A 25,467-nucleotide genomic window follows, 5' to 3' on the forward strand; every position below is an offset into this window, starting at 1 on the left:
GGGCGGAGGCGTGGTGGGAGCAGCAAAGGGGTTTTATACTCACCATGACAATGCCTCCAGATTGCTCTACCGTGCACATGCTCATGATGGGCGCCATGCCAATAGTGGTGCCCTGGAAGTAAACCCCGCTGCAGAGCACAGAGGACAGAAGGAGGGTGGAGAGGGGATTAAAATGTCATATTGAATTTTTTTTAGTCTGTTGGTTTTAGATTAAATCTTAGATGAATTTCCAACCATGTTATTATGTGGTATTGATTTGTTGGGAAATGTTTAAAAATACAGTTTTTAAAGTGTTTTTCAAAATTGTTCTTATCAGGAAGTATCCACTGCTGTTTACAAGGCGGGTGAGGAGAAGTCACCTCAACCAAGGAACAGCACGAGGAAGTACTTATCTAAATCCTATTTCTGAGGCAGGGCTACAACATAAATATAAGCAAAATAAGCTTAAACTTAATTTTCATTATGAATGTGATGTTTTATTGTTTTGATATAATGGAGAAATGGTGATAATGCAACTGTTTGTATCAATTATATGTGGCAAGTACCGGTAAAGATACTCTATACAGTATATAAGATCCCAGGAAAAGGAGTTGTTGCCAAGGTGACAAATAAATGGGATCCAAATAAATAAATAACCCAACAAAAGTATATTTGTAAGGTAATTTCAGTATCCTATGAAAATAAATTTACAGAAACAAGATGTTCAAATCTCTGTGGGCTTATTAATGGAAAATGAGAAAACAGTTTGCACAAATGTAAAGTATAAGCAAATGAGCTGAGACATGTCTAACAACTTCTACAGCCCTGCAAGGATCTGTTTTCTTGTACGGGTATGAACATTTCATTTTTCACTTCTGGGCTCCATTTATATTCTGTTAAATTAAATTTCCACCTTATGAGCTGAGCATTGTCGTGCGGCTTCTGAGGCAGCAGCTTGACTTTCCTCCAGTCGAGGAACTCGTGCAAAGTGGTGAAGGGATCCTGGGTGACGGGACATTTATCAGAGTCACTCCAAACCTCGAGACCCACCAGGGCCACCCGGATGTTCAGAGCCCTGTAGAACTGAAGGGAAGCACATTCGCAGGGTTTTATAAAGCTTAAACTACATGACATTTTTACCTTTGGTCACTCAATTCATTGAACTGCATTACGTTTTATTATGGCAGCCCTGAATCTTACCCTTTGATCAGTGACATTTTTTTTTGTCATGTTTTTCAAATGATCTGAACATATCTCCATGTCTCTATCCATGCTTCCTTCAAGTAAATCCATCTGCCTACTCTATCTTCTAGCTACAGATCCACAGCTCTGGCAGAGGTTTTAGACAGACTCAAAGCAGCTGTTTTAGTAGGACATTAATATATCACACAGTCATCCCATTAATCTCTGCTGCCAGCAATATTTCTATTTTAAAAATGTGATTTATCCCTTCTGTGCAAAGGGGAGAGAATGTTTTACCTTGTCCACATAATTGGCTATCTCTGCCAGTCTCTGTTTCACCTTGTCCACGTCCTTCCCCTGTTTCTGAAACTGCAAACAAAATGACATGTAATCAGTGGTAGAAATTGTAACATTTACACGCACAGCATTTGTTTTGCAAGACGACATAAATGACACAGTGTTGCTGTGTTTACAGTCATTTGCGGAGCTAAAAAGGCATGAAAACAACACAGAACACCCGCAAAGGCATTATTTCGTATGAATCAGACGCTCACAGTATTCACAGGCAATACGTTTTACTGTGTGCTAGGCAGGCTGTCAAGCTGTGACCATCTGGATGTAGAAAAATCTCCCAGTGTTGGAGAGACGAATGGCACGGCCACAGGGAGCAGGTATATTGGCAGATCTGACAGCCTGTGAAACCGTGGATCCAAATTGCAGCAAAGTCAGGCCTTCTATTTCCATCCAACAGAGCATTCACCTGCGCAGGTGCTGGACTTCAAAATCTGAGGGCTGACAAAACACTTGATCCCTTATTCCTTTCCTTTTGTTTTCATTTCCTTTCTCTCCATTCAGGTCAGTGGCATTAGTGGCCAGGAGGAAACCTCACAATGAGCTTGTCGTTGCTTACGGGAGAGACTCCTCTCTATCCACACGGCTTTTTCCTGTTTCCTGTCTGCGCCGCTGGGGAATCATTCAGCACTTCCCCTCAAAACGGAGCTGCTGCCACCAGACCACACTGCTTGCTGCACACTGACCTAATTCTGCAGCTCCTGTGGGACTTGCTCTACTGTTACTACGGCTTACCCTGCTTTTTGTGGTGTATGAAGAGGAGCTGTGTTTGCACTGTGTTGTTTTGGGTTGTTGAAAAACAGCCTTTGTGAATGGAAGCAAGGCTGGTGTATTACCTCTCTGTTGTCAGCAACAATGATCAGCTCGACGTATTTGGTTGTCTTCTGAGCGTGCCTTTTATGCTGAAATGAAAAACAGAGATGCTGCATGTTAGAAAATACACTGTGACTTATTTACTTGATGTTACTTGATGTCTACTCTAAATTTTAAACACCGGCAAATATGAACAAACAACTGATACACAATCGAAACATTAAAATGAAGCATTTTAATACACTAATACGTAACAGGAATAGATCAACATTTTAAGAACTACACTTATTCTCCTTTTTGCTGAACTGGATATATGAAAAAAAATTGGTTCCCACACTTTCTTATACATCAAATTCAAGGACTTAATGACTTTCCAGGCCCAATTCCCTCGAATTCAGAATACAACACGGCATAGTTTGAGCTATGGATCAAGGTTAATTACTGTTACGACCCAGAGATTTTCTATAATGAGAACTAGCAGGATTTACAGAAGCTCACAGACAATTAAATTAAAGAGAGAGAGGCTAAATGTTTTGAACACATCTCAGTTGTGCTACAATGTTGGAGTGGTGCAATGTATGTCACTGTCTTGCGTTCTCTAACACTGAAGAACAATGTGTTTGTGTTCACAAACAATATATATACAGTAAAGAACCAAAAAATTTACTTGGATTTCCATTTAAGCACTAAATATATAAATCCAAGCACTTTCAATAACCCATGTTAACTATGATCTATTTTCAAAACCTTTTAAAGCCTTGATTTTACTTCCATTCAACTTTAAAGGATTTCAAAGACCTGTGGAAAACGCAGAACACACGAAGCTACGCCCTGCAGCTGGTTAGCTTAACTTGGCACAGGGGGAAAAAAAAATCTAGCCTTGCTCTGCATAAAGATCCATCCAAGTCCATCTAACACGGTTGGGGTTAACCCTAACCACTAAAGGTAATTAGCATGTTGCATCCTCTTTATGTAATCCACACAAAACAACTTAGTTACTGGTCTATTTTACAGGTTGGGCATAATGACTTCCTTCAGCCACTGTGGCTTGCCATTTTTACACTTAGATTAAAAAGGATTTAACAGGCTAAATAGTGAGCTTTGAACCTAACTTTGTAATGAACCCAAGCTATCTTTTTTTTTCAGCCTTTTAAGCAAATATAACCAACTGGTAGGTAGCTGCAGCTTCATACTTGGCATACACATATGGAGGGTTGTCAATCATCCAATCTGACTACTGAAGAAAGAGTACAGTAAACAAGCAAGTTTCCAAAAATGTCAAAACTTTTTTTTTCTGAAATCTGCACCTACATAAACCACCAGATATTTTCTTTCATGCTACTTGGTGTATTGAATTCATTAGAAAAGCCAGGGCCCCACACAAAATCACACAAAGATATTCAGTGATCTTTTTAATGAATTTGTCCCTTCTGTTAAGGTAGAACTGCTCTTGTAAAATCCCAAAGGCTTTTTATTGCTCAGGGGTCATTAAGTACTGTATGTCGGTAAGTTTCACATCCTCACTCTAATGGAGTTTTTAATGCTTGGGAATCGGGGCAGATGGATCCTGCACCTGCTCCGCGCAAATAAGCAGCCAACTCTTCTGCATGGACCCTCAACGTTGGGCTCTGAGTGCAGATAAAATGAGTGTCAAGCCCAAGGCAACACCCTCAGGGAACTTATCCAAACTGGTCTGGCTGCCAGTTTGCTGATCTTTGGTCAAAAGCCCATTCATCTTTCACTAAAGTGAATGTTAGTCTTACCCTTTGGAAACAATTAAATGCAACAAAAAAATGCTCGCCTCGATGATAATGTAGACAACCAGCAGCCCTAATACAAGCTTTGCCATAAAAACATAATACATGATAATAACATAATACTAATCTCACCCTCGTGTGGAAGGATTGGAAGGGGCTTTTGATGTGGTTTTCAGGAGCAACAGAAGACATGTTGAAGCCATGCCCGCAGGCTCCTGGGGTCAGAGTGAGTTCTTCCACTCTGTAGATGAAGTGGGAACCGGTGTCTTGGCCGGGCACCGGTTCAATGATGAATGTCTTGTTTTCAAGTGCGATGAAGCCTCTGCAGAGACAGAAGTGCACGTTTGAAAACAACGCTTCAAAGTACAACCGATCCCTCAGATGCAGAGTTTGAGTGAATGTGGCTTTCTCTCATGGAATATGTGAGAGCTGAGGTATAGCAACACTTTTACTGAAGCCGGTTAAAACTTGAAAAACTTTTTGCTCTGTCTTTGATGGCAGAGGGGTTAAATGACACAGGTCATCTCAACAGCAGGCTTGTTAGGGTTGAAACTCCTAACAGCTTTGTACACACACGCTCTCCAATTTCAGATCAAGAATATTTAGCAAATTATTAATTATTTAATACGCTTTGTCATTAGTTTTATTGCATTGATAAAAAGGTCATCATGGTAGAAAACATTTTCTCTTTCCAAAAATGTTTCCCTGCTGTGTAATTAAGCAGAAGATGACACTGTGCGACTGAAGACTTGACTGTTGCCCATTTCTCAAATCTTCCAGTTGTGCTCGGTCGTTAGCAGCAGCGAGGTGCCCGGCCTGCTACTGCCAGACGGAGGGCAGATATTCACTAGATGCCTCTGAAGACAAAGACAATGAGGTGTGACATTTTCTATTCCTGCGAGTCACACCAACCAACTTACTGACAGCGCGCTTAAGGGGCTTAAGAGCGATGGGCTGCTGTGCAGAATGACTTAAGTAAATATAAACATTGCTGTGGCAAATAGCACTTAAAGGGCACCACTGAGATGCTGCTTGAATACAAAACGCTGGTCGTGTTTCTTACCGAAGGCCTGAGCAGGCGCTGAGGGTGACATCAGAGTTTGGATGTGCCTGCACTTCCCCGTGATAGTAGCAGTTATTCTAAAAAGAGATTATTTGAATTAAAAAAAAAGCCTGAACATACTGAAGATCAAAACACTGCACGCAAAGAAAAGCAAAGCAGGTTTTACCACTGGATAATCCAATTAATTTATCATTAGCTATTTCTTCTTGTCACATTTCTTGTGGCAGTAGTTCTTACCTGACATCAAAAGAGCAGAATTGGACAAGGTACAGTTGAAGTGTGCTGATGCTGTGCTAAGATGTGTTGATTTAAATCAGCATGCTCTGTGGAGCAGTATTTCCTCCACACTGTCTCCATGCAAACAGGCCTTTTTAAATTAATACAACCTACATAGTTTAAGTGAGAAGCTGGGGAAACTGACATGGATGGAGGGTGACAGTAATATGGTAATTGTTTTTCCTTCATTATTCCACCAGGGTGGTCTAGTAAAAGGGGGGAGAGGACGTTTAAGGCTCCTCAGACACAGTGAAAAGCACCGCTGTCTGATCGTAAGAAGAGCAGAGGAAATGATTCTTGTTAAAAATGGAATAGAGATCTCCATTTACTGTCGCGCAGCACTCCAGTCCTCTTAAATCAACTGTCATTTGTCACTATGCTGAACATTGCTCATCCCCAATATTGAACAGGAGGAGGAAATACTTAGGGGCGATATTTTTTGCAGGAAAGGAAAAGAAAAAGAAAAAAAACATCCACTGAAAGGACTTCTGTTTGACAAGAAGAATACACATTACTGAGCCGGATGGTGATAGATTCCAGATTCATTAAATTAAGTGTAAAAATAGAGCAGCTACAAAGACTGTGAGCTTAGGCTATGGTTGACCTAGATTAGTTCACCTTTCATAGAAGAAAACATCGCAGGCAATGATAGTGATTGTCTATCACAGTTAGCCTCAGTGTGTCTGTGACTTTTACAGTAGCTAATGCTCTTTTTTAAAAGATTTCCTGAAGCTTCAAAAAGCAGAACAGAGGAGGAATAAATCGTGGTTAAAGCCCATTAACATCTCATCTCCCCATTTTATTTCCATTTAAGTATCTATAGGTTTGGGAAAATCACCTTATTTTACACAATGTGACAATTTTATATGGAATTGGTTCTGCACCAGCTTGTTCTGAGTCTTTTGAGTATGATGTTTAATTTCAGTGACTTATTTAAACCCAATCCCCCAATTTTTATTTCCCCAAAATTCAACCAGAAAAGTTTTTTTTTAACTTCCACTAAGAAATAAAGTTCTGTTCTTTGAACATTGTCTAGACAAGAGTTTGACAGCTGCTGCTTCTGTTTGTTTCAAACTTGCACACATTATTTGTATGTTAGAGAGTTTATTTACAGTACAGTTCATGTCTCTCCACTGATCACTGATACACACTGTAATGATTTATATGTTCAGCAACAACGGGTATTGAAAGAGTGCAGCTGTGCAAGGCTCATTGAAGACAATACAGTATTTCTATTTGACAGCCTGATGCAATACTTGGAACATCCTCCCACTCAAAATTAAAAAGGTGAGAGAGTGGAAAACACTATTTGCACAACTTTGCAGGAAACAGACTTGTCAGCTGTTGCCAAATTACGAACACTGAGAGACAGAATGCTTTTCAAAGTCACAAATCACAGGTTCCTGCAACCCCACAGAAATGCTGCTTCTCCTCTACAGTACACGGGCTGCTGAAAAGTGCCAAACTGTTGTCACGCTGTAAAAACCATATTTCTACCTAACTTGAACTAAAAATACCTTCAACATAGAATGAAAAATCAATTTTCTTTTATGAGCCACATAAACTGATTCCAACCATTGAAGTACCACAGTGAGTGACCTTGATAAGTACAAGAAATTCAATGTGAACATCAATCTTTTCCTCCGTTTTCAAAAGCATAGCAGGCACTTTCCTTTAACAGACTGCTGCTAGAATATAGATGGAGGAAAATAACAAGCAGTCAGGAATAGATCAGCTGCTAAAAGGGGATTCCATAATGAAATCCTGATGGCAATGTTGGCTTAAAAACAGCCAGCATAAAACACGGCTTATCACCAAGTAGGCCACGGGCTAGTCGTCCTGCTCAGCAAGAGCTGGGGGCTTTCAGATACACACTGGGTCACAATGTAGTGAGCAAAAATATCACCACAATTAATTACTAATTTCAAGTCCTACATTTTATTTCTGACACTGATTGTCGATAAGAAAAAAACAAAACAAAACATGTGTGGGTCAGTTTTTATAGTGTGGCTGCAGAGCACCACTGCACATCAACTTGACCATAAATGTCAAAAGCACTCTATTGCCACCGTACCGTGAAGTTGTGAGCACCGGTGACTGCACTTCCATCCTCTCGGTAATGTGTCTCGGTGTAATGGCTTGCAAAAAGTCCCCTAAGAAGAGAACAAAAAAAAAAGGAAACAGGTTACATCAAACACACACAGATTTTTTCATTGCTTCAAAAAAAAAGTTGGTCTTTTTGGACGATACTGAGAAAGCTTGACACTTTTTATTCCCTGTGTGGATTTAGTTTTGCTTGTAAAGACTTGGAGGATAATAGTCGTTGATAGTCCAAGTTCTTAGCATTCTGCGGCGTGAAGAGACTTTTTGTGAATTTATTAGATGATTTGTACGGTCCTTGAATCCCCTGGCATTCAGCAGGACTGAGTAGAATCCCTGCTGAGGTAATTATTTTGTGCACGTGGGTTTCTGTGCAAATTGTGTGTGCATCTGTGGACATATTTTAAACTGTGTGTCAGTGTGAGTGTGTGTGTGTGCACATGTATGCATGTGTGTGTTTTCCTCCTTGGGCCACGAACAGATGGACAGAGTGAGCTCCACCCCGAGCATTGGCAAAGGAGCAGTAGGAACACCCATCTTTTACAGCTGCATAATCACACTGACATCAGGCAGGACGATCTCAGAGTGTGTGTGTGGGTGCACGCGTGTGTGTGTGTGGGTGTGTGGGTGACGGAGAAGTCAAGAGAGTGCAAGAGAGGGAGGGAGCCAAGTGAGAAGGTGACAGCAAGTGGGAAAAGAAGAAAGGTGATAATTACTAAAAGATCAGCGTCTAAAATCCACTTTATACACTTGTGTGTTTTAAAAGTTAAATGTCAAGCAAAATAATAATCTAAGCAGCATGCAAAGTGCACAACTGCTGTGACTTTTTGTTTTCATGCGAGGGAAGCGAGGGATGCACAAAGACAGAAGAAGAGGAGGACAGGATTTAGAAACTGGAACGCTGCGGTTGCCCGAATCACAGTGGGAATCACTCATATCCCACAATGCTGTGCCATCCCACACAGCATGCATGTACCAAAAACCAGAATTAGATGAGAGTAGATTAAGCCAATAATGTACTTTTTTTTCATTTAGCATCTTATCCGAACATTTAAGGTTCATTTTTTATGACCTGTTTAAAAAAGGATCAATCCTCTGTAGCCCAGGCCTCACCACATTTAACTTCATTAAATACTTATTATCTCTTTAATGTGCCTTATCATGCCATTAGCACGCTCTAAACCAAATCTGATAAGCCAGCAGCCAGTAATCACTTTAAAGAGGCCGGTATGTCTCATTAAAAATGGATGACACATGAGAGGGGAGTGTGTGCTTAATAGACAATTTTCAAAATATATATCCTTATCCTGTATTCTTATACTATCCATACGCTGAATGCCGTGTTTACAGTGAGAAGTGGCAGTGATGAACACCCAATTCCCGAAAAACAACACAACGCACTATGATGTTTTGGTTGCATTAAAAGGCAAATTCAAAAAGCTCAGATAAAAGGTTGTGTTTGCAGTAAAGATGGGATTTGTGTCGTGTCAGTCGTTAATTCCAAGCAAATACTCCCGAGCTACATTTTGGTGGCCTGTCTGGGGAAAGCCAGCTTAGGGCAGCACGACTCCTGATACTACGACACACACACACACACACATTGCATTAAAGCTGTGGGTTTTACATGAGAGAGTTTGCCTGTAATCAACTCCTTGGCAAGAGTACACAGAGTTTATGAGGCCATGAATGTTAACTGAGTGTCTGAGGAGGTGAGCTTCCTCTGCCCTCGCTGGTTACCTTTTCGCTCAACTGTGCATCTGATGCATCTGAAATCGACCCCACTGAGGATCAGATGGCCAGCACGGAGAAATAAATCTAAAAATGCAGCTGTGAAGGAGCGCAAAGGTGCAGTTTTCTCTCTGGATGCCGCAATACTTACACATGTGATTACACCTCTTTTCTTAGCAACCTTCATCCATGGTTTTGTCAAGAGGAACACGCAGCCCCTGAAATGAGTTTACCGTGGGAGGTGGCAGATGAGAATTGGTCTGAAAATCACCGCAGTTCACAGCTAAAACGCAGCGTGAACTCTTCGAGCGCTGCTTTGAATTTTCCTCAAGTACGTTAGTATAAGAAACAGGTGTTAAAATCTATGAACGGAACAGAAAGGCGGAGCGGCTGATGAATGTGCGAAAATGACTTTTTTTTTTTTAAACAAATGCCTTTGCTCCACATGAGGTAGATGATGGTCTCAACCTCATACTGCCAACTTGTTCTACAACTCCAACTGCAGAATAACTTGGAGCACGTTTCGGGAAGCGCCCTGTGAACCGACAGTGTGCGTCTTTGTTAAAGTGCTTTTCTCTTACATTTTTCTTTATCAAAAGATGTTGTATAAATCTGCTATAATTGCTCCAGTCAATAATCATTGATTCGGTGCTCTTAAGTGTGTGTTGCGATTCATTAAACACAGTCTAACATCTAATTAACAATTCACTAAGAGTCTCACAGGTTAATTGTGATGAATGAGGAGCCTTTTAATAGCACCCCAGTGAGGCAGAAAATACTGTTATTTGTCTTAAAAGGTAATCTACCATCTCTTATATTCAGCATCACACAAACTGCCCAGAATTCAGAATTAATCAAATTTCTCTCAAAATTAATTTACTGCATGAATAACTGATTGTTTTTAAAAGCCAGAGGAGCAGTTTTTGACACTTTTACTAAGAGGCCAGTATGTTGTCCATGCTTACACTTACTGCGTAAGTAGAGTATGATTTAGTGTTTGGAAAAGGCATTCAAGCTGAACACACATTGTGTCGTTGCAAAAGCTGGTCATTTTGATTTTTGCTGAACTTTCAACCTCTGATGCTCGATGTCTCAGGTGAACATACGCTGCCCACATCCTTTCATCCATCACTCTGCATGTGGAGTGATGGCGTATAGTACATAGCACACAACAATCAATTCATGTCAAACAGAGAAATGGTTCTCACAATACAGAAACAAAATGGAAAAAGACACAGCTGAATAACATTAGTTTTTTTGTTTTTTTTTAATCCCTCGACTTTTATCAGATATGACTTTCTGCCATGTTGTTGTTGCTGAACCAAACATGTTTTGATGAGTTTTATATGAAAAGAATAAATCAAACCCATCAGCCACAGACTCCCTACAAGAGTGTAATCAATGTAGCCGAAACTCGATGAATCTGAGTTTTTAATATCATCTTTTTTCTCAGCCATCCACAGAGTACAATGTTCGGTGCAAATTTAAAGGGTTGAGCCTCATTTACATATATGTGACTCCATGCCTCATGTAATAATTCACCATTACACAAAGCCCCTTGAGCATGAAACCATTTGAGAGAAATGTGGCTCCTCTTGCAGTCTCTCTGCTTCCTTTGAAGACTGCTAACTTCAGTGATTTCTTTTAATCCCCTCTCCCCCACAAGCCTAACCCTAAGCCTTCCTATAGCTGCTACTTATGGCACTGTATACTTAACTCGCAAAAGAGGGGACTACTACAGAGGGGAAGAGAGAGATGAAGAAGAGAGGAGGAACTAAAGAGGTGTGGTTGACAAGTCTAATTCTATTTCCACATGCGGCTGCGTTCCAAATTGATTTACATACAGCTCAGTGTCCCTTCAGCTTAGGCTTGGCTGTGGCAAGAGCATTGGTATGTACAAAGCCAGAGAAAAACCAGGGAGAGACAGATGAGGGTGGGAGGAGAGCAGGGAGCAGAAAAGAAAAATCCTCTGAACTGCAGAATTAAAGGAGTGTCTTCATTCACTCTGCTCCCCTGGCTTTGTAAAAGATTACTCATGTACACTTGCGGTTCTCCTGGTAGTGAGCACATGTCTGTGGCTCAGTAGGCACAGTAAGACCTAACATGAACTCTTCCTAACAGGTGTTATGTCACTTACACTTTATTATCAGTTTGGTAGCAGCCAGGCGGTCTGTATATGTGTCTGTCCTTCATATGTTTTCCACTGGTTTGTCTTACTGACATTCAAGTTAGCTACTGTAGCAGCTTTGGGAGTTGTAATTTAGCATAGCAGTTATTTGGGCTTCATGCCAACATCATAATGTTAACATGCTTACAGTACAATGATGCCAAAATGCATATGTTCAGCAGGCAGCCACATGCTAATACATTGTAGCAGCTTAGATGATTAGTTATCGTTGCGTATAGATTGTGAAATAATTCTGAATGTTTACAACTATTCCAGCCTCTCAAATGAGAGCATTTCTTGCTTTTCATCTAGGGATATCATGTTCAGCTCAGCAAAGTTGTGATGAGCATTTTTGGACCGTTTTTGTTATCTTTCATCAACTTATCGGTGAATTAAAAAACTAAACACAAAAAACAAGCACATGAATGAGTTGTAAGGGAGTGAAATTATTTTTCCGTGTAGATTTGTTTGTAGTAATGCTGGGTTTTAAAAGTGCTGCTCATTTCTCATTACCTCCTCCTATTGACCGCTGAAAATGTCTGACCCAGCTTAAGGTCTCGGTTTTAAAATCTGGCGCAACTGAACTTGTAATTGAATAGCTCTGGTATAGAGAGACAGGAAATGGGGAGGCAGAGAGAGGGGGAATGACATGCAGTTATGCGGGATTCGAACCGGGGCCGACTGCAGCGAGGACTGTAGCCTCAGCTTATGGGGCGACTGCTCTACCAACTGCGCCACACGACGACCATCAAACTCATCATTAAACATCTTCTGGGGCTCATTAATGTTTCTTCCTCAGTGTGGACTACATGGGTGCACTGACCAACTGAGACGTCTGAGTCCTGCTGCTAGCATGGCTCAAAAGTCACATTAATCGCAGAGCAGAGTAACACTTTCCAATATAAACGCTCCAGCAGGCAGCAGACCAATATCAAACAAGCAGGCTGATGGGCCAAGCCTATTTAAAATATTGACTGACTAAAGTAAAGATTGCTCCTTAATGAGTCAAGGTCTCACTTTGCAACAGCGAAAGCAGCCTGTTCACTTTGAAATCACTCTGCAGCCAGTCCACAAGGGTCCAGATTACGCCATTTTTCTTAAATAAATATTTGGATCCAAGGCAAAAGAAATAAATTAAAAAAATCCTGAGTCACTAAAAAGTCATTGTTTGTAGAGATTAAAGACACGCACAAGCCCTGTGGATTTTAATTTACGAATGACTCAGTCTGCAAGCATTCAAAATCCACCAGATACTCGCTACAGTGACGAGTGTTATGGCTCGCACCCCCCTTTATTGTTGACATTCAGTTCAGATCCAAATGAAAACCTTTGTCCATGCATTCACCAAGAGACTATACACTCATTCAAATCACATTCTCTGTCTGTGTCCCCTCACCTCAGGCTTTGTGGCTGTGTGTGTGTGATGTGGCGCCCAAGGCGAATGAAGTCATCACATCAGTAAAACAAACTACAAAAGGGAGAAACAAGGCTCCCTACACTAGTAAGAGGTGAATGATGAGTCATGGGATAGTGATACAGTTAGGAGAGGCTGTTTCTCTCTCTCCCACAGGCATTGATAGAGAAGGAAAGTATATATGCTTGATAATATACTGTATTCAAATGCCATCTCCCTCCATCACTGACCATCTGATTTCTTTTATGTCTGCTTCACTGGTCAGGAATATAACAATGTAGGTCCCAGTGAAAGATAATATATTGGTGGTGGCAGAAAGTAATAAGAGGCAGTGATAGTAAGTGGCAGTGACGGCGGTGAGATTTTTCTCCTTGGGAATAAGAGACTGGTTTTGGTCAAATAGAAAAAGCACCCATCTAAAAGAGGAGACATTTTGACGATGCTGATGCACTGCAGGTACCCATATTGGATCGTCCCACTCTCCTGATCACTTTACAACACTTGAACGAAAGGTGACTGCATTACCGTGTAAGATAAATGCCTCGAGATAAATGTAGGTATCCGTAGCATCATGGGATTGTGCATTCACTGTCAAACATTTTTCTTCTTGGCATGTGAGCGTGTCAAGAACTTGCAGGCGGTTTCTTTCCTCTGAATTCTTCCTCTAGCATATCTTCTTACATCTCCAAAGCCTATTATTTTCTTTTATAGTACAGCAACAGCAACCTTGTCTTTTACGCTTACAGATATTTCTTCTCCTTCTTTTTTTTTTACCACCCTTTGCTTTTTACTGGCACTGCCTTTTACTAGCACAGAGTCTTACAAAGTCTTAAGAATTAATAATGGAATTGGGGTAAAAATGCAAAGCTGCAGGTGCAAAACAAAGATTAAACGTGCCGTGGTGTCAAGCCGCAAACCTTTTTATGATTCTAATGAAAGCGGAAATCAGTTTGGGGGTGAAACATTGCAATTTGTACCATTTTTATTTCCCTCAGTTGTGAACTAAACGACAGCCACCACAGCTAACAGCAGTGAGGTGCAGCAGACTTGTTAAAGAATGAACTGCTTCATAGCTGCTGGCCTAAACGTCCGGAATATTTAACACCATAAAACGATTCCCACACTAAACATATTTTTCCTCATAACTATACAAAGAGCATGATGTCATATTCCCTCTGCACCCTTTAAAGGGAATAATTTGTCAAATCAGTGGGAGGGAAAAATGCGCTCATATGCAATACAGTCAGAGTCAAGTATAAACATGAATCCCGGCCAGTCATCCACCTTCTCTGTGGGTACAAGCTGCTGTAATGCCGACTTTAACCAGTCTATCTTGTGCAATATTAGCTGCTGGCATTTGTATCCTCTTCACATATTGCACCACTGAGGCTCTTTGTTTGTAATTAATGCTCCAAGCTTTCACAGCTCAACATTAGACTGTTGTGACTGTTTGCGTGGCTAAAGGATTGTATGAATTCTTTATTACCCTAACAACAGAGGGCAAAATATTTCTGGGCACTGGATGATGATGGTGCAAACTCAATAAAAAGGTCTGAAGGCAACATCGCACCACTAACAAGCAGTCAACCATAAACTGTATTTATATGGGAAGCTGTTAGAAAAATATCCTCTTGGTAGCAAAGCAAATGAATAAATGCCCGATCAATTTATTGTGGTACCTGATTCAAAGAATTAAAAATTTACAGAGAGATTTTATGCTGATGACCTTCAATCACTAATGACTAAAGAGCCAACATCCTTGTGGCTTCTTCTCTGCATTTATACATCAAAGAAAAGGACAAATTGAAAACTCCTATACTGTAAGAAAAGGTATACTCTGTAATTGATTATAGTTTAGTTACTCATCTATCGAGCAATTAAAAAATTTTAAGTGCATAGTTTAAAAAAATCATTGAATTAAACATTTTAATAATCTACAGTGAATGTGGGCCACCTACCTCTTATGGAAGGGATGGATTACTGTTTTAAATGCTCTGAAAGAAATCAATGCATTTTTCTACCATACAATAGTTTTATGTAAGAATTACATCTCAGATAGTGGAGTTATATGAAAAAAATCTGTAATCTCTGTGTTTTCATTGAACCTGTTGAAGAAATGTGTTCTATAGATAACAATGGTCTTCATTAAAAGTTTGGGAGAAAGAAGTATTCTAAACAACCTCTGGAAAGAAGTTTTTGTATGCCCGCCCAGGACTGAGATGAACAGTTTTCTTTTTTTGCTTTCTGTTGCTTCAATATTCCCATCCATAAAAGCTACACACCGGAACTAATGAGTGACTAGGGATCTTCAAGGGAGGTGGTCTATTATTATTCATTGAAAAAGAGTAAACAAATGCATAAATGTTAATGTCAGAGGGTTCCTATCTGTCCAATTAATCTATGGTGGCTCCCCTGGGCAGCCTCATTGTTCAGCCATACTTTTTTTGTCTTGGGGGGAAATATGCAATTAAGAAGTGAGCAGCCAAAAAAAAAATATTAAAGATGTTTTTGTCTTTCATTTTTCATTTCTGTCTTTTTTTTAATTTTTTGTCCTCTGCTTTTTCCTTTGCTTGAAGGAAGAATAAGAACGGGTGCATATCAATATGAATCATCCACTGCTCTCCCATATTTTTGCCGATCCATGCCGCCTAATCGATTCAAGTTCTTTTTGGAAATCCTTAACTTAAAAATTTCCAAGCTGTGTGGTGCAAACGCGCTGCACAGAACAACTGCTTGAATATAACACGTCATCGCTCCACTGACTGCACACATCCCAGACTATCAGCTCTCTGGTCCCAGGCCCCATGAAGCATACCCTCCCCACATCTTAAAAAACGTCTCACGTCATTAAACCCACTCTTTACACGTTCATGAACGCTGCGCTTATTCTTCAATAAGATAATAGCACACAATCTGTCATTCTCCACCCCATTACCTTGCAAACATGGTAGAGATGGAAACTTTCACTTGGCACTGATGTATCATTTTAACATAAGGATCAGGGTGAGCGATCTGTCACTGATGCTGATGCAGTGCTACGTGAAACATCGAGGCTTCTGGGTATCGAGCGGAAGACGTCAATTATTGAACAGGACAGGTGGTAAAACAACAAAGTGCTTATTTAAGTTAATCAAAGCTGAATCCTGCACATGCCAAATTTTGTAAACCTGCACCGAATTATGTTAAATCGTAACTTGTTAGATCATTTCCTTGCTTCTGGTGAAACTTAAAGGAGACATATTATGCCCCCTTTCCACAAATTAAAATAGTTCCCAGGTGTCTTAAAGACATGTCTGTGACATGCTTTGGTCAAAATGAATCAAACATCACAGCTCTTTTCATCCTCTCAAAACAGCCCTGTTCAGAATGGCTGGTTTCAGTGCCTGTCCCTTTAAATGCAAATGAACCATTGCTTGCCCCGCCCCACCCCTTCTATTGGTACCAGGTAGGGGTGGTGTTATGCAAATTTGAATCCTAGTGACATTACTGGAAGACAACTGAGGTAACAGCTCGTAAAACCACATGGATTTCAACTTAGTGAGCCTGCACATTACAGATTGTGTTGTCAATTCTCACATTTTGGGGGCCGGAAGGCAAGACAAACACCCAAATATATGTTAAAGAGCCATCAAAAAGTGATGTTTCCATAATATGTCCCCTTTAAAGTTCCTATAAGGCTCAGTTTAACTGCATAAAAATATTTTCTACTATTTTAAATAGCAACAATACATGTCTAATTCCTGTACATTTACAGTTTATTTTCCAAAAGAACATATTTATCTGTCAGATCTGTTTTAGAAACAAATCTGCAACATTATGTCACTGTATCTTTCTTTCCCCCTCAAAGTTCCCTCTGGCTTCAATATTTATAAACACAGACCATAGATTAATTGTGCTGCTGTCCCTGTGTTGTCACGTTCAACATGGACCCAGTACAGCAAAAACTTCCCCTCCATCAGTGATGTCATGTGATGTACTTCCTACCTACCTTGTTTTCCAAGGCACATCTGGATTTATTGTGAACACACACTTCCTCTTGGGTCAATGCGCTTGCAGAGCTACTTGTGTGTGTGCGTACGTGTGTTATGCATGTAAACACTCCTGACCTTTTGAACTGTATGCATCTAAGGCTGTTGTGTTGTAACGTCCCCAGCATAGCTCTGAAAGGCTGTTGTATATGCAGGGTGATACAGTATGTGTTAATTATATTAGTTTGAGATGAATAAGTGATTTTAGAGAGACAAGCAGCCATCTAAATTGATCTGGAAAATACATGATAACATTAATCAAACGTTCTGCCATCCGGTGACTTTAGTTCAGAAGCATGAGCTGCAATTTCAATAATCCCTATAATCTGTTTCTTATATCACCTGTATGGGTAGATGGCATGGTGAGTGATATTGCTGGAATCAACCACATCAGATAAACTCCAGTGAGAGAATGAAACAGCTACTGAGCTGTGCTGTCTCAGGCAGAATCGTTGTTATTTCTCATGGGTCCTCTACAAATGACCCATTCTCTGTACGGCGCCGTGTTACAGAGGAGGATGTGAATCACACACAAAGCAATTTCTACTTTGAAAAGGATTTCTCATTAAAGCTTTTATATTGAGCTTTTATGGCAAAAGGTTTTGGAAGGTGGTGTGTGAAACTTGATTATTCTACAGTGCAGGCTGATTCCCTGGCCTAGGAAGTATAATTTGGTGACAAATTGTACACTAATGGCTGTATTCTGTCATAGACAAATTCATGAAGGAGCATTATAATGCACAGCGCACACATACATTTTATTATCTTGTGAAATCCATCTATGTAAGGCGAGGTGATGTAATCACTCATGCACCGCAGTCTCCGGGATGTGGTTCCTGCTGATGCAGATAAATGATACCCAGGATAAATACGCATATTATGCATCATCAACATCTGTAGACCCATTACACCATATCAGAAACTCCAACGCAGATAATAAATTTCCTACTCACCTACATCTAGGTAATAGTTCTTTCCCCTGACACCATACTGAGAACATCAGCGTCTAATTTATAATCAACTTGCGTTACCTCCTTGCAGTTATATACCTCTGCCAAACAGTCAAGTTGCAGTTTAAAGCCATGTCTGTCCCAGCTCCTACAATATAACATATGTGCTGGAGACTTTAAAGAGTCTTCATATACAGTAAAAGGTATTAAGTGACAAATAAAATGTTTTGCAGAACAATGTGACATTGCAATGACGCTGAGCTTTAGCTGTTTAGACAGAATATCATGTCACCACAATGTCATGGTGACCCTTGACCTTTAAAGAGGAACTATGCAGGATCTTTAGTTTAACTATGCTGCATTTTTACCTTAATTAAACAGCTTCAGAATAATTTAATAAATGACATGTAACTTGTAACAAGGGAGAAGGCTCTTTGCCTTCAACGTAGCGTCTCGTGGCTGAAAAACAGCTTTGCAAGATCAGTGCCACCGGCCCGGTGTCCCAGCTCTCGTCTCTGCGCACCATGACACAAACATAACTCATAATGTCTTGTTTATGAAAGATAAGACGACACAAATATACATGTCATAACATCGTATGTGATATATAACGTTATGTACCGCTCTATCTATTGATGTCTCACCAGCTTCGTTGTAAATGCACATGGCCGAGAGGAGGGTTAATAGGTTAAACAGCGGAAAAGTGACCGGACTTGCATAGTTCTTTAATCTACAGCTGGCCAATTCCAATGTGTTCATCCTTGAGTTCAAGTGGACATCTGTGTCACTTTTGAGCAATGGAGAATGAGACAAAATTGGCATAAAATAATTGTACCCTTTTTAAAAGGGGTTATATTTATGCATACTACATGCATACTGTATCTGTAGTGCTCAGAAATGAAACAGGACACTGGCTTATGTTCATTGCATCCCAATTGTCCTGCTAGTGAGCACCGTTGATAGGCGACTCACTCTGTGTACAGTGCATGTCAGGTTAAAAGCAGTTAAAAATGGGAGATTTTCTACTCTGTCCCCCTGCATGAATAAGAAATGAACATATGCAGAGACAGAGAGACGCACAGAAACACAAAATGCAGCCTGACCATATTGGCTAAGTGCTGTGACAACACCCTCGCCATCATCTCTGCTGCTGCAGGCCCCTAAAAATAGGTTTGTAGCAGTGAACAAAATAGATGATGCCATATGCTGACACACTGCATAAGAACATTAATGCATTTAACTGCTTCACTGAAAGCAAAATTACAGCAATAACTGGAACACATTTTATTTTGGTTGAGTCTCATAATTGTTGACTCTATCTGATGGATTCAAACTTGTGTGTTAGGTGGTCCGACTGTAATAAACATATTCAAGTAATCAAGACAGTTCCACAATCACAGACTGTAAATGTGTGAATAACATCATGCTGACATTTCGTTACTGGTCGGAAGTACGTGATTTTCTTTACGCCAAATATCACTTTGTCAAAAACGCTATTTTAACACTGGTCTTCCCCTAGAGAGCTTTAAATCTGGAAAATCAATCACACTTTTAGGGAACAAGGGAGGCAAACAGAGAAAGTGAACTCAAGATAGGGAGAGAACTTAAGAGAGAAAAACAAAGAGTAAGACAAAGACCTAGAGCTAGCTTGGCTTCGACGCTTGGCTCTGATCCCACCGGTCAAAAAACTACCACTCTAATCTTTTCCCCAAGCAACACCTAACACTGCTCTCTCTCTCTTTCCCTTTTTTCCTTATTGTCCTTCAACATCAGGCCAACTCTCCCCAAGGGCACTCTGCATTATCCACAAACTCTTTAGCCAACTAATTAAAGATGGCAGGAAGCTAAATGTGATTACTGTGTGCTCTACACTTAACAAAACTACGACTATAATGCCATCAGGGGAAAAAGAGGTGAAATTCACAGATCAATACTTAACCAGATAAGACGAGTGTTCTGGGTTAGCTGCCACTACACATGCACACAGTATGAAAGGAGAGAGGTTGATCTGACTGCCAAAGTATTTTGTTTCTCAACCTGAAATGACAAATAGCCAGCAGCAGGTAAAGGACTTATAGACACTGCAGTTGACTGCTATGAAAATCTTGGATTGTGATGGTGACAGGGTTTTTTATTTCAGCTATACCACTGAGACAATCAAATATGATCCAGGAGGGATGATTTCAGTCATAGATCCATGAGATTATCAGACATGAAAGCTCGGTTTCTGGGAAGTTATCAGAGCGGCATTTTATCATCCAATGCAACAAGCCGCCAAGTTAACTGTGGAAACGTGCTGGTCATGTTACAAATGAATCTACCACAAATGTCGGCCTGTATTGAACATATTTGAATTGCCAAGATGGTGACTTGCCCAAAGATGTGCATTGCATTGCAGCATTTTTCTCTTGATTGTTTGTCTATTCTGGCAAAGTAATAGATAAGACGACTGTCTTAGTGTGGTTTACGTATATACAATAGCTTAGCACAAAGACCGTAAACAGATGGCAAACGCTAGTCTGGTGCTGTTCGGAGGGGACAAAAAACTAATAGAACCATTAAACTTCAGTAATTAATCTCGTTATATCTCAATTGTTTAACTTTAGTAAGTACAAGGACCAGTATAAAATGAAAAATGGCTATTCTATATTAGACAACGGATTATGCTCCAGACTGTTTGTGCTGTTGTCTGCCTGAACATGGTCTTAGCAGAAGATTTTCCCTGCACTGAATTCAGTGTACAATAAACAATATAGTACAGCTACAGTGCATCATAACAGGAAATCAGCTAATAACAACTATTAAATCCCCCCCTTGCTTGTGACTGGGGTTTAACCTTGTAGTAATGCGACAGGCGGAACATGTGGACAGTGTGGGAGGAAAGGACAGGAAGAGGCAGCAGGAGAATATGGGAGGACTTGATGTGGACAGAAGCTGAGACATGAGATGGGTAAAGAAAACTTGGACACAGATACACAGGAACAGTGAGGAAAGTGGGAGTGATGGAAGAGTTGCTGTGAGGTGCAGCGGAAGAAGAGGACTGCCAAAGTGTTGCTGCTGCAGCTCAGCTTCTTAGTACTTGACCTCATACAGGTCATTGGGTCAGCACAGGTTTATTCAGACTGCATGGAAACCCATCATTACCGGCTAGTTACATATAATAGGTCCTTTATCAAGCCTGATTAGGCATCTGAGCTGACAGCCAAACAATCTAGCAGCCATTTCTTTTCCGGATAAACAGTGCTGCAGAAAGACACAGCCACATACAGTTCAACTTATCTCATACTCTTGACAGATCCAATTAAAGTGCAAAGGAAACCTGGGATCTCTCTTTGTCTGGCCTGAGACTCTCCTCATTGAACAGACTGGTAATAATATACCTCCTACCACACACTGAGAGACATCTTGGCATTGGCAGCTGTGTTATTGAAATGGGGTGCATCTTCTGTCCCATAGAAAACACACTGAGGATGTTGCTATGGGGATTTCTCTTGTCAAAAACATAATGTTGTTTAGATGTGGCCATGTGTTTCAAGGGGCTCTTTCCTCCTTTCTTTCCTGTCACAGAAGAATGAAAGGAAATGTTCTCACTGGGAAACACATGGTCTTGTGCACAGAGCTAGTTAGAGTGTGCACACATCCAGCTCATTGTGTCTCAAGGAGAAAAGCTGAAAAAGGTATTTTAATCAAAATAGCAAACTTGAACAGGACTGAAGTGACTCACAATGGCAATACATCTTGTATGCCTTATAGAAAAATATAATCATCCCTATTAGCTGTGAATACTGTAAGTATAAATTAGACTATTAGAGTGGTGTGTCTTTATTTCATCATAAGCATTGCAAACAGTTCAGGTGCTTGCATGATGCAGAATTTTCATGTAAAAAATCAGTCCTTAACATATTTTTTGTACAGACCGGCATTCTTAAAACTGGCATCAAATGTCAGGCTGGATTTGTAAACTTTGTAATTCTTCTCTTCAATAAGAAATTCCTGATTACATGTGCTACAAAGTCAAGCAGAAAAATGTTATAACTTCTTTCTTTTACTCACCACGAGTTGCCTCCAGCAATGGAAAGCAATGGTAAAGTCAACTCTTGTTTTGGTCATGTCTTTTTTTTTCTACTTACAGTAAGTTAGCAGGCTAACCAGTTAGCCCCAGCCTGTCTCATCACTTCTCTTTAGTGGCTCACTCTGAAAAACTCACTCTGCTCAGACCATAGATCTTGCAAAGCTGTAAAAAACTGACAAATAGCCCCTTAGCTCATTTTGTTAAAGTAAAACTGCATAAATCAATTACCTAAAGTAATCAGCAATGATATACTCAGGCTATAACCAGTAGATAACGGTGGCTAGTGTACGCCAATGTTAGCAAATATCAGCTCAAAAATGTTGTGTAACTGAGAGGTCCCATTCTGCTTTCTGACTTCCTGACTCTCATCTGCTTGCTTGCAACATAAGTCTTTATCATAATGGTACAGTATAGTAGTTACTTGTGGTCAGAACAGCTGCTGTTCATCTAAAGAACAGTATCTCATTAAAATGAAAAAAGAGGTATTATATTACTGCTAGTATCAAAAAACTTCAAATACTGGGATCTATAAAGCAGAAATACTACACTAAATGTAGAAAACTTTTCTAAGTGGGCCCAGCTGTACATCTTTGCCACTCCTCTCTCTCTCACACACACACACAAGCACCTTGGTCCCCCAGACAGTGCTATTGAAGTCTTTAATCAAGACTAATGTGGAATGTCCCATACGACCACCATTAATCATTTGAAGCAGGCCAACTGTGCCATTGATCAATGCTACACATCAAAGCAGCTGCTGCTGGCACAAGTCTGCATGTCAGTCCAGCTCTGTTTGCACTGTACAACGCGTCAAGCTTTAAATATTGTATATGACACACGGCCATTCCCGTTGCTCTTATGGGAAAAAGAAAACATGACAGAGTAATGGGGAAACATTTTCCCCGTTTCGACCATGTAAAGGTGGCTATTTTGAACAGAACTGAAATGTGGAAAAATGTCATCAATATGTAACGGCGTATTAAGAGAGGTTGAGTGTGGCGCTGTGTGTGGGAAATTCAGAGGCTGCCCACTCACTGGCTTGTACTCTATGATTTCTGTTCAGACCATTTGAACCCTGTGGTTGGCAAGGACACAACAGAGGTGACCTCCACCACCCAGGGAAATGTAATTCAGTCCACCCTGAGGTGCATCCGCAATGAATGCAAAATCTATAGTGTACAAAACAGACTGACTCTCTTAGGAACACACACACACACACTACTTCAACTAGACTTGCATTCACACATACACGCACCCAACAGTGAACCCCCACTGATTTCTCTCCCCAGTAGATCTGTACTTGTCTTGCTGTAGCCAAGTTTCTCTGGACCAGGGCCAGGCAGCTAACAAACAGCAGTTTATTAATTGGATATGGTTGTGTGTTTATATTGGTGACGAGCAAGATCATTTCACACTGGCCTCGGAGCAGGTGTGCCCTGCAGTGGTGCCAAATGAGCGAACTGCACGGGCTCAGCAGATTCAAGCAACAAAAAAGGATGAGCCTTCACATAAAACCTGCTATAACTCAGCAAATAATGCAGCTCTTGAGTTCAGATCTATTCACTTCTCCAACCTCAACTTAATGGTTGTTTGTTCTTTTTTCGCCTTGATTCAGCAATTTCCTTTTACCTCTAAACTTCAGGATCATCACATTTCTCCCTAAGTAGCATTAAAGTTAAATCACATCCACACTGTTGGGGTAACTTGTCTGTCTGAACCTCACCTGCAAAAATAATTCACAGCAAAACCAGGTTGATGACGTGAATATTCAAACATCAGACAGACACACTTTCACACATGTTCAGGATTGATTAACTCTTCAAAGGCTTGGCCATACAGTATGATTGTGCTGTTTCTGGAAGGGAGGTGTATATTATAGCAGGCATATCCTGCCCTAATAATCTAGCTCATTAGCAGAGCTCATGCATGAGAATCAGTAAAACCTGAACATTCCCGCTGAGCTCCATTAAAACACAAACTTACTCCTACTAACATGCAGCCTTGTGGCATTAAACATGGAGTGGTATGAAAAAATAAAATGCTGCTATGAAGAATACTCAATGAAGATCTCCATGCTGATGACGTGCATCGGTAAGTAAACCCAGAAGGACGGCATCTGAAATTTCTGAACCACACCTCTAATAAAGTCCAAGAGGAATCATAATCTTAACATTGAGCATTTTAACTAGCAAGAATATCTCAGCTACATTGGCCTTTCCTCAACTAATGTAAATGTACACAAGCTGGGGATGTTTAATGTAAGATTATGTACATACTGGAGCAAAACCCGTGTTGCCAGATATATTATATTACCATAAATTATTCAGAAAAATCTTAAGGCAACTTCACATCCTTTCATGCCCCCCTCATCTGTACTTCCTCTCCTGACAGAACGGTTGCAGCATTGATGACACAGACACACACTTGGAGGTCAGAGACCACCTGTTCTGAACTGGTGAAGCGATATCGGAGGACACATCTGGCCGGACAGGGAACAGGCCTCAGGCTGGTGATGAATGACTCACAGCTAATGCCGAGGTCAGTCAAGGTCACACAGAGGATGGGGAGTGGAGGGGTCAGTCGGGTCTGTCTGTGTCTGAGTGCGTAATTTCTGGAAAGTGACATTATAGGAAATCTTTCAGTTTGTTTGGCAGGAATTTGAATCGTGATTGAGGGAAAGAGTTGGCGGGGTTCTTTGAGTTATGGGCGAGGGGGAAATAGACAAGGGGAGGGGTGCTTGCTTAGTGAGTTCAAATTTTGTCCATCTGCTGACGTAACAGACAGTTTGTTAGAAGATGTAAAGGAGCCATTTCAACAGTCGTTTCAAATTTGCTGTTTTTCAGAGTCGTTGCCTTTTATATGTTTGAGAATATGTAAATTGATGGTTTCATTTGTAAATTTGGTGTTCTTTCATTTTCAAACTCCGACTGGGGTCAAAAGATTCAGTGGTCTGATTTGTGTCCTCCTGAGTTACCACTGATGGAGGTCTGACCAGATGTGAACCAAGTCCATAATTGCAGAGTCAATATCTGCATCCCAAAGCTGCAGGTAAAGTATTGCTTCTCCACTCCCTCAGTCTGAATACAAAACATTGGCAAACATGAGGCCTGAGTCAGCGAACCCATCATTCATGTGAGATTGTAAATTTCCCCTGGACATCCAATGTGGCCTTCACGCCCACTTTCTCCTGGCTTTACAGCACTCCTTCCTCTCTATATGAAACAATTTGAGCCTGAGACTGTAAGTGTATCTACATGTTTATGAACTCCGCATGATACCAACCCCCCCGTCTCACAGTTCATTTTCCGCAGTCTGGAAGGGAGCGGAGTGATGAGAAGAGAGAGAACAAGCATGTCCTCAGAGCTCTTTTTTGCCTTACTCTTTATCAGCTTTCATCTCTTGGTCCTTCAGAGAGTCTGAACCATAAAAGAGTCCAATCACTAGGGGACATATTATTTTCTTCCTCCTTGAATACACTATATCATATCCCAACCCATACAACTTCTCCTCCTCTTGCATATATAACTCCAGCCAGCAAAAGCGGGGTGCGTGGGTTTATCTATTGGCTCTGTGTGTGATTAACATAA

At 40.6% G+C, this 25,467-nt stretch overlaps 1 protein-coding gene across 1 annotated transcript in view; it reads right to left on the bottom strand.

Moving 5' to 3' along the window:
• The window catches only part of adam12b (ADAM metallopeptidase domain 12b), a 75,875-nt gene that overhangs the window by 32,588 nt on the left and 17,820 nt on the right, over nt 1-25,467 (bottom strand). The window contains exons 4-10 of the mRNA XM_085799820.1: nt 7,496-7,574; nt 5,146-5,222; nt 4,215-4,404; nt 2,349-2,414; nt 1,459-1,530; nt 893-1,062; nt 44-128 (exon numbers count right to left, since the gene is read on the bottom strand). Of these exons, the coding sequence (XP_085655946.1) occupies nt 44-128; nt 893-1,062; nt 1,459-1,530; nt 2,349-2,414; nt 4,215-4,404; nt 5,146-5,222; nt 7,496-7,574 (739 nt within the window). The remainder of the gene's footprint in view (nt 1-43; nt 129-892; nt 1,063-1,458; nt 1,531-2,348; nt 2,415-4,214; nt 4,405-5,145; nt 5,223-7,495; nt 7,575-25,467) is intronic.

The sequence above is a fragment of the Trachurus japonicus genome, chromosome 15, assembly GCF_045865225.1.
Source record: "Trachurus japonicus isolate A0001 chromosome 15, Traja_1.0".
Classification (NCBI taxonomy): Eukaryota; Metazoa; Chordata; class Actinopteri; order Carangiformes; family Carangidae; genus Trachurus; species Trachurus japonicus.